A 12,574-nucleotide genomic window follows, 5' to 3' on the forward strand; every position below is an offset into this window, starting at 1 on the left:
TGTATTCTGCCTTTCACCAGAAATATTCCTGCCTTTGTATGCGCGATATTGAATTACAACAACACAGGGGCCAACCTGGAATCAGGCTGTCGTTTCGTTGTTCCATCCATATGCTGTTCTTGCAAGAGGGATTATTTTTGCTGTTTTACCCTTGTAACCCACATCGTATCATGAATCCGGCATAGCACATACACTGAATACACAACACACCGAAGGCTCAGTCTTTTGGCATATTCATGCAGGTGTTGTATGACCTGCTTGATACCTGTGCAGCGTCTATTGAGCGGGATTAAGATCAAATTAGGAGACATGTCCCATCATACTCTAAATGCTCTTCAACCTATCTACTAATAGTTGGGAAACACTCTACAAACATTTGTATTTAGTTTTTCTGTAGCCCATAACTCCAATACATGCGGCCGAACTGAGTTATCTTGTGGTTTGTGCTAGAGAAATATTTCCATACACTCCAAAACTAAATGGTGAAATGTGTGTTGAGAAAATCATGAAACCAAAGTACCAAGTCACAATTATAACACTTAGTCAGGAGCAACTTCAGTAGTGCAGCAATGTTCCAGTGGGCCATAAAACAAGGTAGGGAAATGGACTCGTCTGCACCCTGCAACTTAACTATGATTTAGAGCAGACCAAACACAAACTTATTATTGTTCTAAATTGAACAGAATTTGTTCCAATTCAGTGCAGTTAAATTTTAAACCGGTGCAAATTAAAGAGTTTTAAAGTCAGCGTAAAATAAATCTTAATATGGATGAAGAAACGCTTGAGAGGAATACAAATCACCACAATGTACTTGTATTAACAAAAGAGGTTTCAGTATGGATTAAAAACAAAAACATGGCCAACTCTTTGTCTGGGATATCTTGGTGAGCTCACTGTATTGCTACAAGTTGGTGCATTAGATCACCATAACACCTTGCATTAGGTAAACCCAATAAATCCTCTATTGAAAAGTGCTTGCTGAATTTCAATATGCAATGATTATAAAATAATCAGTGGATTTATTTAAGTCACATGATGAAAACAGAGAGACAATTTATCAGTTATTGAGTTATAATTATTCTCTCTCTTTGATCTTCCACGACGGGTTTGCAGAATAAAATAGTGATTTTCCAGTATTGAGTACTTTGATTCGTGTCTCAGTCCTATCCCACAAAGAAACGTGCAGTAAAATAAAACTAATGTCTAAACTACCTAGACATAGAAAGCAGAACCCTCAAGATGAATAAGAAAACACATGCAAGTGATCAACGTTTTGACACCTTTGCTAACTAGGGATGACACTCATGCTGGGAGCACGCTGACACCACACATTAACAAAAAGATGCATTTTCAAAGAAAAGAGCCCAAAGCAAGTCATATCAAAACATTGTGCAAGTGAAGGTGGATCGCTCGAGAGTCCGGGTTAAAGAAAAACATGGGCAAGAGAATAAATCAGGCACAGAACTGTGAGATCACAAATAGTTTACTAAATTATAATGGTGACTTTCGTTTCTGAGAGTGGTCACTGAGTATTTAGATAAAAGGACTGGGAAAGAGGTGCGTTTCGGACCTTCTACCAGACGGTCAAGGTGTTCCCATTAAATAATTTTGGAGGAGGCGTTTGCTACGACTTTTGAAAATGAGAACCCAGGCAATTGACCCTACAAACCATGAAAATGACGCTAACATATTCATTTTCTCATTTCTACCAATAATGTGTTTTTGCATAACATTCATCCCAAACAAGGGATCGCTTTAAAATGAAGATTCACACATGGATAATTTATACCCTATTGATTAGTAATTACCTTTCCGCCTAATATTTTACCATAAACATCCGGGTGCAGCCTCCTTACATCCAGGTGCAGCCTCCATCCGGGTGCAGCCTCCTTACATCCGGGTGCAGCCTCCTTACATCCAGGTGCAGCCTCCTTACATCCGGGTGCAGCCTCCTTACATCCGGGTGCAGCCTCCTTACATCCGGGTGCAGCCTCCTTACATCCGGGTGCAGCCTCCTTACATCCGGGTGCAGCCTCCTTACATCCGGGTGCAGCCTCCTTACATCCAGGTGCAGCCTCCTTACATCCAGGTGCAGCCTCCTTACATCCAGGTGCAGCCTCCTTACATCCGGGTGCAGCCTCCTTACATCCGGGTGCAGCCTCCTTACATCCGGGTGCAGCCTCCTTACATCCGGGTGCAGCCTCCTTACATCCAGGTGCAGCCTCCTTACATCCAGGTGCAGCCTCCTTACATCCAGGTGCAGCCTCCGTACATCACACTGAACTCTACGTTAAATGAAACGACTGACAGCCATGCATGCCCTCGCGTGGACCCTGTGCTCGCTGTTTTAGTCAGGTCTATACCAGATGACTTGAAAATAGAACGAGATTAACACTGCATTTTATAAAGGAGTCCGAGCGACGACCAAACACTCATTAACTGAGATCCTAGCAGGGAGGGGCAGAGCAGACCAGTGTGCAGCTGAAACCTATTCCATGTTCTGTCCTACTACCTCAGGTTAGCACTATTTTATAACCCCATTTTCACACCAGTAACCTCCCCAAGCTACAAGGAAATCCATTTCACAAAACTATAGTGTTGCAATTGTTGACATCAATGCACACAAATGAAATGAACATAAGCTGTAAAATGTCAGCCATGGTAAAGAGAAATCAATACACATACAGAACTATCTGCCATCTACGAATTGTAGTGCACTGGATGCTATAAATATTCATGAACTTTGGCGTATGTCTTTAAATTGCAGGTGGGCAATGCAGGAGATTTGACCTATGTTAGATCAGTGATAATTGTTAATGTTCGGGTACTCTGGATATATCTGCAGGAAAATGGACACCAAAATATGAGAATGATTTTCAAGTCTAAAAAGAATGCCGATACGGATTAAACTGTAATGGGTCAAGTTATGTCAAGTTGCTGCCGTGATGCCAGTAAATACTACATTGGGTAAACGGAGGCTAAAGGTGGCAGCTGTTCTACAGCCAAAATGCAGCCCTCACTTTGGTTTCTCGGTTCCTTGTAAACATGCCACTGACGTGGGCTTGGGATCGACTGCAGTCCGGTTCAGTTCCTGGCACAGAAAACCCGAAGGAGTCAGCAGTGTGACATGAAAACTGGAATTGGAGAGACCTTCGGCCCCCCTGGCTTTTCCAAAGGCCGTCAACAAAGCCCCGACTGTCCTCTTCTGTCAGAGATTAACCCGCGGCCATCTCATGATGCCTCATTGTCTCATGACCACAGATATATTTGAGTGGTAACATTGGACGTTATGTGAATTGATGCTTGTGTTCTGGAGGGACATGCTGTCTCAGACTGCGTGTGCAGCCCTCGCAAACTCTGACCATGGCAGTTTTAGGCAACCTAAAGGCTTTTATCTGTCACGTCACATATTATATGCGTGTTAGTTTGTGTTTCATTTTTCCAGGTTTGCACTAAATGCTCATAGTTGACTGTTTTTTGCAAGTCGGTTTCATGCACACTGAAGGGGAAACTCTATCCCCACAAATATTTAATGGAGAAGGCAAGAAGTTTTTTATATCTATATTTGATATCTCTATGCAATATGCTTTCTTTGCTCTGCTTATTAAGGTTATCATTATGAGTGGGCCGGTAATCCCTATGCAGCTGGTAACAATGAGTATCAGCAGGCTCAGGATAACAGGTGATACAGGAACACCATGGGCACAGAGCGACTCACAAGTTTTCACATGGACATGTTAGCGCCTCAAAGCAGGTGAAATATCCTGGTGAAAAAATACCTACAAATGGGGAAAACCTGTGAACTGGTCTTGAAACAACGATTTCTACATGTTATATCCCATTTCTCATGGAAAAACTTGTGGTTGTCCCGTATTCACCACACCCGCAGCCTACGTACTTTCCCATGCGGAAATACCTATGCTGTAATGCTCCAATACCACTAAGATCAAATACAAACATAATAGCCAGATTTCAGCAATGATACTTTCTTGCAAAACATACCACACAAGCAATTTACCTTACTAACGTGTTCCATAGTGAACGCTCTAGCTATATATAGGATGAAGTACCCCTGCCGTACATAATAAGACCACTGCAAGTCACCCAGCAGTTACAAGACCACAGGGAGGAACAAGGCCGAAGTCTCTGCTCCTTTATAAGGGGAGGAACTTCAAGGTGACTTGCAATATCCTTTTAATGTATGGCAGAGGGTATTTTATTCCTTACATGGTTACACTATCGCCCTTTCCACAAATCACTTAAATACTTTGTATCTTGCTCTTTCATGCCCTTTGCAGACATAAAAAAAAATAAAAGCAGACTCTAGTTCAAATGTAAACACTAAAAAAATCGTAATTTTTAGTAAAACAATATTATAATCTATTTAATGTAAAGTTGATTGAAAATGCTGTGGGTCAGATTGTCTAGAACCACGCAGAGAGATGCCAGCGTTTCGATAATTACCTAAAGCTTGCACAAAATAAACATGCTGCCATACATATCTGCTTTCTGATGACCCTACTCACCTGCCTTTCCCCTTGCTGCGTTGTGACCTCTAGTTATTACAACTGAGCAGCTACGTCACTTCTTCATTACAGGGACTAGAGATGTCACACCCCGAAAGTGATAAGGAAACTAGCTTTTATACAAAAACTGCAGGCTCTGTTGTATTAAAAACGTCACTGCAGTGCTGTGGGCTCCACTGACACCTTTGTCTTTTGGATGTTTCGGTAGCCAAATTAATTCCGCTTCTTATCTGGACTGGAAAGCCTCGCCAGAGGGTTTAGCCACAGCCCGTGGAAGTCGTGACCTGTGGACGTCATGACCATTACGCAAACTTCCCTTCCCCGCACCCCCAACTCCTGTGTGGTGGACACCCAAAGCGAAGTGTCTGTCATCCGCCGCCGCCATCACCGCAGACTCCTGTCCCTTTATGACAACTGAACTCTGCCGGGGAGCGCAGCAGGAATGCTTAGTGAAATCTATGTCTTGGATTTGCAGCCCGCGCGCGGAGGTCACAACTATTCTATCATTTCTCAGCATTATCTTTTCTCCATCTAACTTTGTTCCAGCGCCTCCCGCCGGCACGCAGCAGATTGGAAGCAGCATGCATCAGAAGGCTCGCGCTGCACGCTTTTATAGTCTCGCGGAGGCGCGCTCTGTTCCTGGCCTACCCCATCTCAGAATGTAGAAATGCAGGCTTCCCTGGCATTCCACGTTAATACGACACAAGGTACTGCTAAAAGCTTTAAACGCAAATTAGATGAAATAACAAATAAATGTCAGTATTAAGGAGTCTGCCATCTTCTTCCATTTTTGTAAACGCATATGTAAAATGTATACTCCCGCATGCACGAATATAAACACATACACGCACTCAGAAATGTTTATGAACTATAAAAGAAATCTGCTCAACAATCATATATATCACTCTGTGTGAAATGCAATACTATGAACTGACCATGGTTGAGGCAGACACTCTTAAAGCACATAATCAAAAGTGGTTTTAAAAATAAAACTTTTATTTTGTTCTCAGAATATTGATTATGTAATGCAGTGCACTCCAGTTTATGAGGTAAAATGCTAAACTTTTTACCTTCCTGCTCATCTATGTGAGGCAGTGAAAACGATTGCCTAAAGTCAGAGACACTGGAATTATGTGATTCTGCTGCACTGGCATTTTCTGCATAATTATGTATTTGCCGCATTTGCCACATAATCCATCATCTGCTGCATAATTTGCACATTTTTTAGCTCAAGAGGATCAAAAGTTACTAAAAACGCTGAAACATGTTGCTGTGCAGTGGCCCTTAGCAAAACAGGCCTTCCAGATGCCTGTTTTCGCATTTGAGTGTTAAACTGTGTTACGTATGAGGTGGGTCCTTTTCCCAGACAGCGCTCACATATGTAAAACAGACAATATAATGCAATAATACTGTCACAAAAAGTGCCACATTATGCCAGATAATTTGCCTTTTCTTGATGCATCAGTCAACCCTGCCACATTATTTGGTCCATCCCTGTTGCATATTTCCAGCGGTCCTGCCCATAGGTTAGGATATAGTGTTATTTCCCCCTGGGCGATAGAGGCGCAGTGAAAAAAATCCCAGAGTCTCAGTGTACCCGCTGGGACGAAGACTGGGCAGATTGAAGGCGCCACCTCTACCTCGCTCTATACTACTTTCACATTGGGGTCCCATGACACACCTGAAGTATTGATCAAAGAGTTGTGTGTAACTGTCCTATTCTAAGGGGCAGGTAGGTTCACCCAGTACTTTGGGATTCAACGGAGCACCTTCGAAGCATCACGCCTCTGCACCAGTAGACTTGTATGCGTGCTTCGAAAACATTCTATGCTCGTTATGTTATGTTATGTTATGTTATGTTATGGGGGATTTGTAAAGCGCACAGCTACTCCGAGCAGTGTCCCGGCGCTGATAAGTACCCCTTGGAAAGAGAGACCCTGGTATTAGAAGCAATGATGCACAGCATACAACGCTTGTGCCACAAGAGCGACTACATTTGATTTACTGAACAGCGACAGAAATAATGATAGCCGTACACTAATGCAAACTGAAAGTTGAGCACAGCGTTCACAGCTTCTTGCATGATGTGGCATTCAAGGGATTATGGTTCATTTAAATAATTAAACTTTTGCAGATCTTTCAAAGGATTTCGCAACATGGCCTTTTGTTACTTTTCACTTTGCATGCAAATAAGGTGATAGTAGATACAGAGCTTAAAACCTTACAATGGACAGCATGCTCTGCTTTGGTTACATACTCGAAAGTGAGACAGAGCCAAAGCTAACAGGGAGCAATTATCAATATAAAACAGCATAACCTCACATGACATGTAAGTGTCAGAAGCGCGTGACTCCTGATGAGGTCAAGGGTCATGGCTGAACATTATTTGCGACTCCTTCTGTCCTTAGTTTGTCTTCAATCAGAAATAAGCAGAAGCCACATGTGACCTCTGACTGACTCCATTCAATCATGTGGCCTCACATCCAATTTGTAAAATGGTGGAATGGAAGGTCATGTTGTATATTTCATCACACCCTGACTCCTTAAGTAAATGTTAAACAATGCTTATTTTTTTAGCTTCCTTACTGCGATATTTCTTTACAGCCAAGTCTTAGTCAATAGAAACATGTCAGAAATGGGTTTAATAATTTTGGAGAGGGGCTCCCCTACCAACTGAAAAAGACCTACTCTAGCGAGGTCAACAACACTTCTGAGAGAATTTTTTGTCCTTCAACTCATGTGTATGGCTTAAGTACCAGGAAATACTCATGAGAAGTGGGTGCTAATTTCAAGCAGTACCCACAATTTCAAAGTGAAGAATACAACACATTAAAATGCCCAGATCAATTTAGAAAAACAGAGAAAAATGGAATGTGTGAGAAGACACTACAACCATCAAAGTAGGTTATGGGAAATCGGAGATATAGATTTTGAAGGTTTAAAGGTGAAAAGCACCTGGATGGAAATTAAGCACTATGGAAAAAGAACAATTCATGGTGGACCGCGATCTAGGTGCAATTTCAGGCTGACATGATGGAGCAGAGTTCTTATACACCAAGTGGGCTGTCCTCTTCAAAGATGTTATCTTCGAATAGAAGTCTCAAACTGCTGGAATAGCTTCTTTTCATCAGCTCTGCAGCCACTAGCTTCCCAGGATAGGCGTCTGGTCAGCAGTTCTCTCTCCTGCCAGGGCTCCTGCACGGCTTTGCCCCCTTGACCCAGATAGGCTCATTCAAGGGATGCTAATAAACACTGCACAGACCTATACAGACTTTTCACATACAGTTTTCAAGTCAATGAGTGTTACGGTAAAATCTGAAAACTGAAAATTGTACCTTATGTTTGGGTGGAGGGCTGCTTGTGCTCTTGTCCATGTGGTGACTGGATGGCGAAACAGCGGCACCAAGGTTTCCCTGGGGTATGCCTTGCATCTTTCCTCCAGGAGACACTTGCATTGCGGCAAGCTGGGCAGCATACAACTGCTGCAAAATGACATCGAGAAAAGGGGACATCATAAATAAGTGAACACATCTCTCAAAAACGTCCCTTTTTGCATAGCCTTTGGAGCATGTCTCTGATGGACATTTCTTATTTAGCACAATGGCATGTTCCAAACAAGGAGCTGTCACCTCAACTTTCCTGATGCATTCCTCCAGGAAGGAATGACAGACTTCACATATGCAATGCCCCTGCTTCAGCATATTCAGGGACCGTGAACAAACGACAATAGCCAGCCAGGCTAGCCGCCATCCCTGTATTACTGCGGAATGGGAAAGCATGTGTGTCTCGAATCATTCTTTCGTTTCAAGAGACTCAAGTGTCAGAGGCAGAATACAGGTTTGGTCATTTGGATAAACACATTTTTATTGTTGATGAAGAGAATGCATTTACCATGAATAGTTAACTGGTATATTGTAAGAAGTGATGTGAGAGACCTGTACTACTGATATGTCATTTCCTTTATATACTCTTAAGTTCACTTGAGCAAATATGTTTGTGCTAAAATCAGGGCCCCTCCACACCCATTCTGTAAAAGCATCCCTATAGCACCGATTCCCCCTTTCCCGGTAGGTTTACAACTATTCTGCTCAAGGAGGGTTTTCCATGGTAAAAAGAGAGTGAAAAAATTAAAGGCCAATTACTCTATGATGCATTAGATGTAGTGGTCTGTCAGCAGGATGGACGCCATGCAACTGCGTGTATTGATTACTCAACAGTTCATTATGAAAAAAGAATAAGTAAAACATCTGGCGACCTCACTATAGAGCTCTTTTTTATTCATCTCCAAAAATGCAGACCAAGTGTAGGCAATTAAGCAGACTCGTGGATGCCACAGGGAGGACACCGCGCTTGTGCCCCCTATATTCCAGGCTCATACCCCCTCCCCTATCTCTCAGTTTCAGTCTTTCTGTCTCTCTCTCTCACTCTCACTCTCTCTCGCTCGCTCTCTCTCTCCCTTGCTCTATCTCTCGCTCTCTCTCCCTCGCTCTTGCCAAGACAGCACGTACACCTGCGCATCTGTGAGGGGACACCTACCTATCTTGCTAGCAGCATTAACCACAGATGCTCCCCCAATCTCTTATCAGATTGGGGCAGTGTCTTAGGCAATCCTAACTACTAAAGTTGGTGTGAGCTTCACCAGCCTGGCCTCCATTTAGGAACCAGATCCCTCTGTACCTCTAGGCAACAATCAGCCTCTCCTGAGTAGGGAAAAGATGACACACAGGGATAACTTATTTCATCTTGACTTTGGCTTCAAACAAGTCTCAAAGCAGCACCTAGAGCAAACCTGGTTTGCAAAGTGTGCTCTGCTTTAAATGATTCCCTTTATTATTCCTGCAGGCAGTAAATGATATATTATTTGTACCTTAATATTTGTTCAACCCTTTATACAGCAGTGCCCTATCTCTACCTTATTTAAGCCTTAACTGTCCCAGTTGCGATATTCGTGTGTCCGATACCCAGCATTTTCTTCGTCATGGAAAGCTAATCTTTTACAACTCAGAAAAGGCAAATTGTCTTTGATTACAGCTAAAAAAGGCAAAGGGCCTCTAGTAAAACAGTGGTCTCCAACCATTTCTGTAATAAGAGTTACTTATGTTCAGTGAGATTCACCCCGGGCTACTGAAATTGTTAGTGTAGTAACAGTGAGCACATAAAACAAGATTACATTAGTCTCCAGCCGATGCAAGATTACCAGCAGTGATCACCTCGGCCCATCAGGCAGGTTTGTTGGCAGTGATGAAAACAATAACGTTCCCAGTTTTGAATTCGTCTACATAGGCAATACGTAACAACTCTAGCTGCAATGCCCCTGGCACCAAGGTAACAACAGGAGTAAAATGTCTCCCCAATGCCGCATGAGTGATCATTCAAGTATAAATTTAAATATATTTTGTAAATTCAACAATTTTTCTTATGACTTTTGAAAACCCGCACGTTTTCACCTCAAATGCACGTTTTCAATTTTGCTTTACATATATGAATTCAACCGAGCACGAGCTTTTAATTCAGTAGGCTAGGCTGCAGGCAGGAGAGCGACTCACAAGTAACTGAGGAGCTATCAGTAGCTCACGAGCTATTCGTCTGAGAAGCCAGAGTTGAAGAGTTGAACATTATATCCTCCTGTGCACCAAATAATGTTTTGTGGCAGGGTCGGTGAGAAGAAGGCAACTTTATAGCCTTGGGTGTATACAAAAATACAACTTTCCACACTCCATGCAGGGTTCTTGCTTAACTCAGTGAAGGCTGGATCCCACTAGTGTAAGCTCTGGCGTCCAGTTTTCTAATCACTCCTGATCTTGTGGTCTGGGAACCGATATGAGCGGCAGACTCTGCTTGGATATTATTGAAGTGAGGCTGGTGTGCAGGATTCCCGATGCAAGGGATCCTTAGAATCTTAACTGTTTCTAATCACTCCTGATCTTGTGATCTGGAAACCGATAGTAGTGGAAGACTCTGCTTGGATATTCTTGAAGTGAAGGAATTACAAATGAGGTCTAAAATACAATACAGCACTTATCTATGTCTCAGGAATATTGTTAGCTTATGGTGTGAAGATCAAGGAAACAAGACCCCGTTGTTTCTTAAATGAGTGAAAGAAGCTTTCACAACAAGCAACTGCACAAAAGATTTGATCCGCAGATAATAAAAAGTAAAAAACAGTTCCACCAAGGTGTCGTAGTTTACATATTCCTTTATTCTTTGAATTATAATTTCTTTCTTCACGGTAGCCAACGTGTTTCGTCCTATTTAAGGACTTCTTCAGGGCTCATCAATTGTCCTTTGAGTAGTGTACGTTTTCTTCTTACTTTGGTGCCTTCCACCTCGTATTGTCCTTTCTGTACAACTGGGATATCGTAATCCCCATTCTCATTGAAGTATTCTCTTCTATATTTTCACTTTGAAGTAGTGGCAGCACTCAAAGCTGTACATCCGTCCCAAAGGTCCGCAGTTTAGCAGGTATTTTAACGGTAAAACTCCTTTGATAATACTGACGGCGGTATTTTCAGACAGAGGGACAGTTTTGCCCGGGACGGATTTCATGACTTATGAGTCGACCATGACTTGATTTTATCGAAGGAGTTTTACCGTTAAAATACCTGCTAAATTTCAGACTTCTGGGACGGATGTACAGCTTTGAGTGCTGCCACTTCTTCGAAGTGAAAATATAGAAGAGAATACTTCAATGGGATTGGCGATTATGATATCCCAGTTGCACAGAAAGGACAATGCGAGGTGGAAGGCACCAAAGTAAGAAAAAAACGTACACTACTCAAAGGACAATTGATGAGCCCTGAAGAAGTCCTTAAATAGGACGAAACGCGTTGGCTACCGTGAAGAAAGAAATTATATTCTTGAAGTGAGGCTGGTGTGCAGGATTCCCGATGCAAGGGATCCTTGAACTCTAAACTGGATGCTGCCCTTTGCTGTTCATGGTACCTCACTGGTGCTCACGGTCGGTCACAGCAATGGTCCTCTCTACAAGGAGTGCTGTTTGGAGACTCTGAAATGTGACATGTTCTTGATCAAACAAAACCAGACGTCCATCTCCCATGCCTAGTCCCAGACTATTCCACACACATAATGGGCACTTGGGGAAACTTGATGAATGAGACAGAATTTGGAGTCTCTTAATGAGAAACTCTATATATGGGATAGGAGTCAGATGATTCTTTGATCTGACTCTGAGATTCACTACAGAAATATACCTGCAAGGTGTCATACTGAAATTTTGGATTACAAAAAGTAGGAATGCCCTTCTCTTAAGAACAAAAATGTGGCAAGGCGAAATACATGCCTAAATTGTCTCGCACATTGTTTAAGGAGGATCTCCAAATGTATGGCCATGATACAAGTAATTGTTGGGTTCTTCCATGGGATCACTAATCTACATTTCCCCAGGGCTAAACCCCCACATCTCAAGCCGGTTCTAACAAACTGAGCTAAAATGAGCCCAAAGGATCTGTTAACATAAGCGTTTGTGCTTGACCAGTAGTTACCTAAGGGCAGCTACCACACATCTACGTAAGGGTAGCAAGCACACTTCTACCAAAGTGTGGCGATCACACTTCTAGCTAAGGGCAGCTATCACACCTCTAGCTAAGGGCAGCTAGCACACCTCTAACTAAGGGCAGCTAGCACACCTCTAGCTAAGGGCAGCTAGCACACTTCTAGCTAAGGGCAGCAATCACACTTCTAGATAAGGGCAGCTATCACACTTCTAGCTAAGGGCAGCTATCACACCTCTAGCTAAGGGCAGCTAGCACACCTCTAACTAAGGGCAGCTAGCACACCTCTAGCTAAGGGCAGCTAGCACACTTCTAGCTAAGGGCAGCAATCACACTTCTAGATAAGGGCAGCTATCACACTTCTAGCTAAGGGCAGGTATCACACTTTTAGCTAAGGGCAGCTAGCACACTTCTAGCTAAGGGCAGCTAGCACACTTCTAGCTAAGGGCAGCTAGTACACTTCTAGCTAAGGGCAGCTAGAACACTTCTGAGTGTACATTTTAGTAACTCAGCCCTTTCCCAAAGACAATGTTGACT

At 42.8% G+C, this 12,574-nt stretch overlaps 1 protein-coding gene across 3 annotated transcripts in view; it reads right to left on the reverse strand.

Annotated features, from left to right (window-relative positions):
• The window catches only part of SOX5 (SRY-box transcription factor 5), a 423,652-nt gene that overhangs the window by 83,673 nt on the left and 327,405 nt on the right, over positions 1-12,574 (reverse strand). For all 3 annotated transcript variants that reach the window (XM_085652751.1, XM_085652752.1, XM_085652753.1), the window contains one exon: positions 7,862-8,008. In XM_085652751.1, coding sequence (XP_085508877.1) covers positions 7,862-8,008 — 147 coding nt within the window. The remainder of the gene's footprint in view (positions 1-7,861; positions 8,009-12,574) is intronic.

This window comes from Triturus cristatus, chromosome 4_1, assembly GCF_964204655.1.
Source record: "Triturus cristatus chromosome 4_1, aTriCri1.1, whole genome shotgun sequence".
In the NCBI taxonomy this organism is placed as follows: Eukaryota; Metazoa; Chordata; class Amphibia; order Caudata; family Salamandridae; genus Triturus; species Triturus cristatus.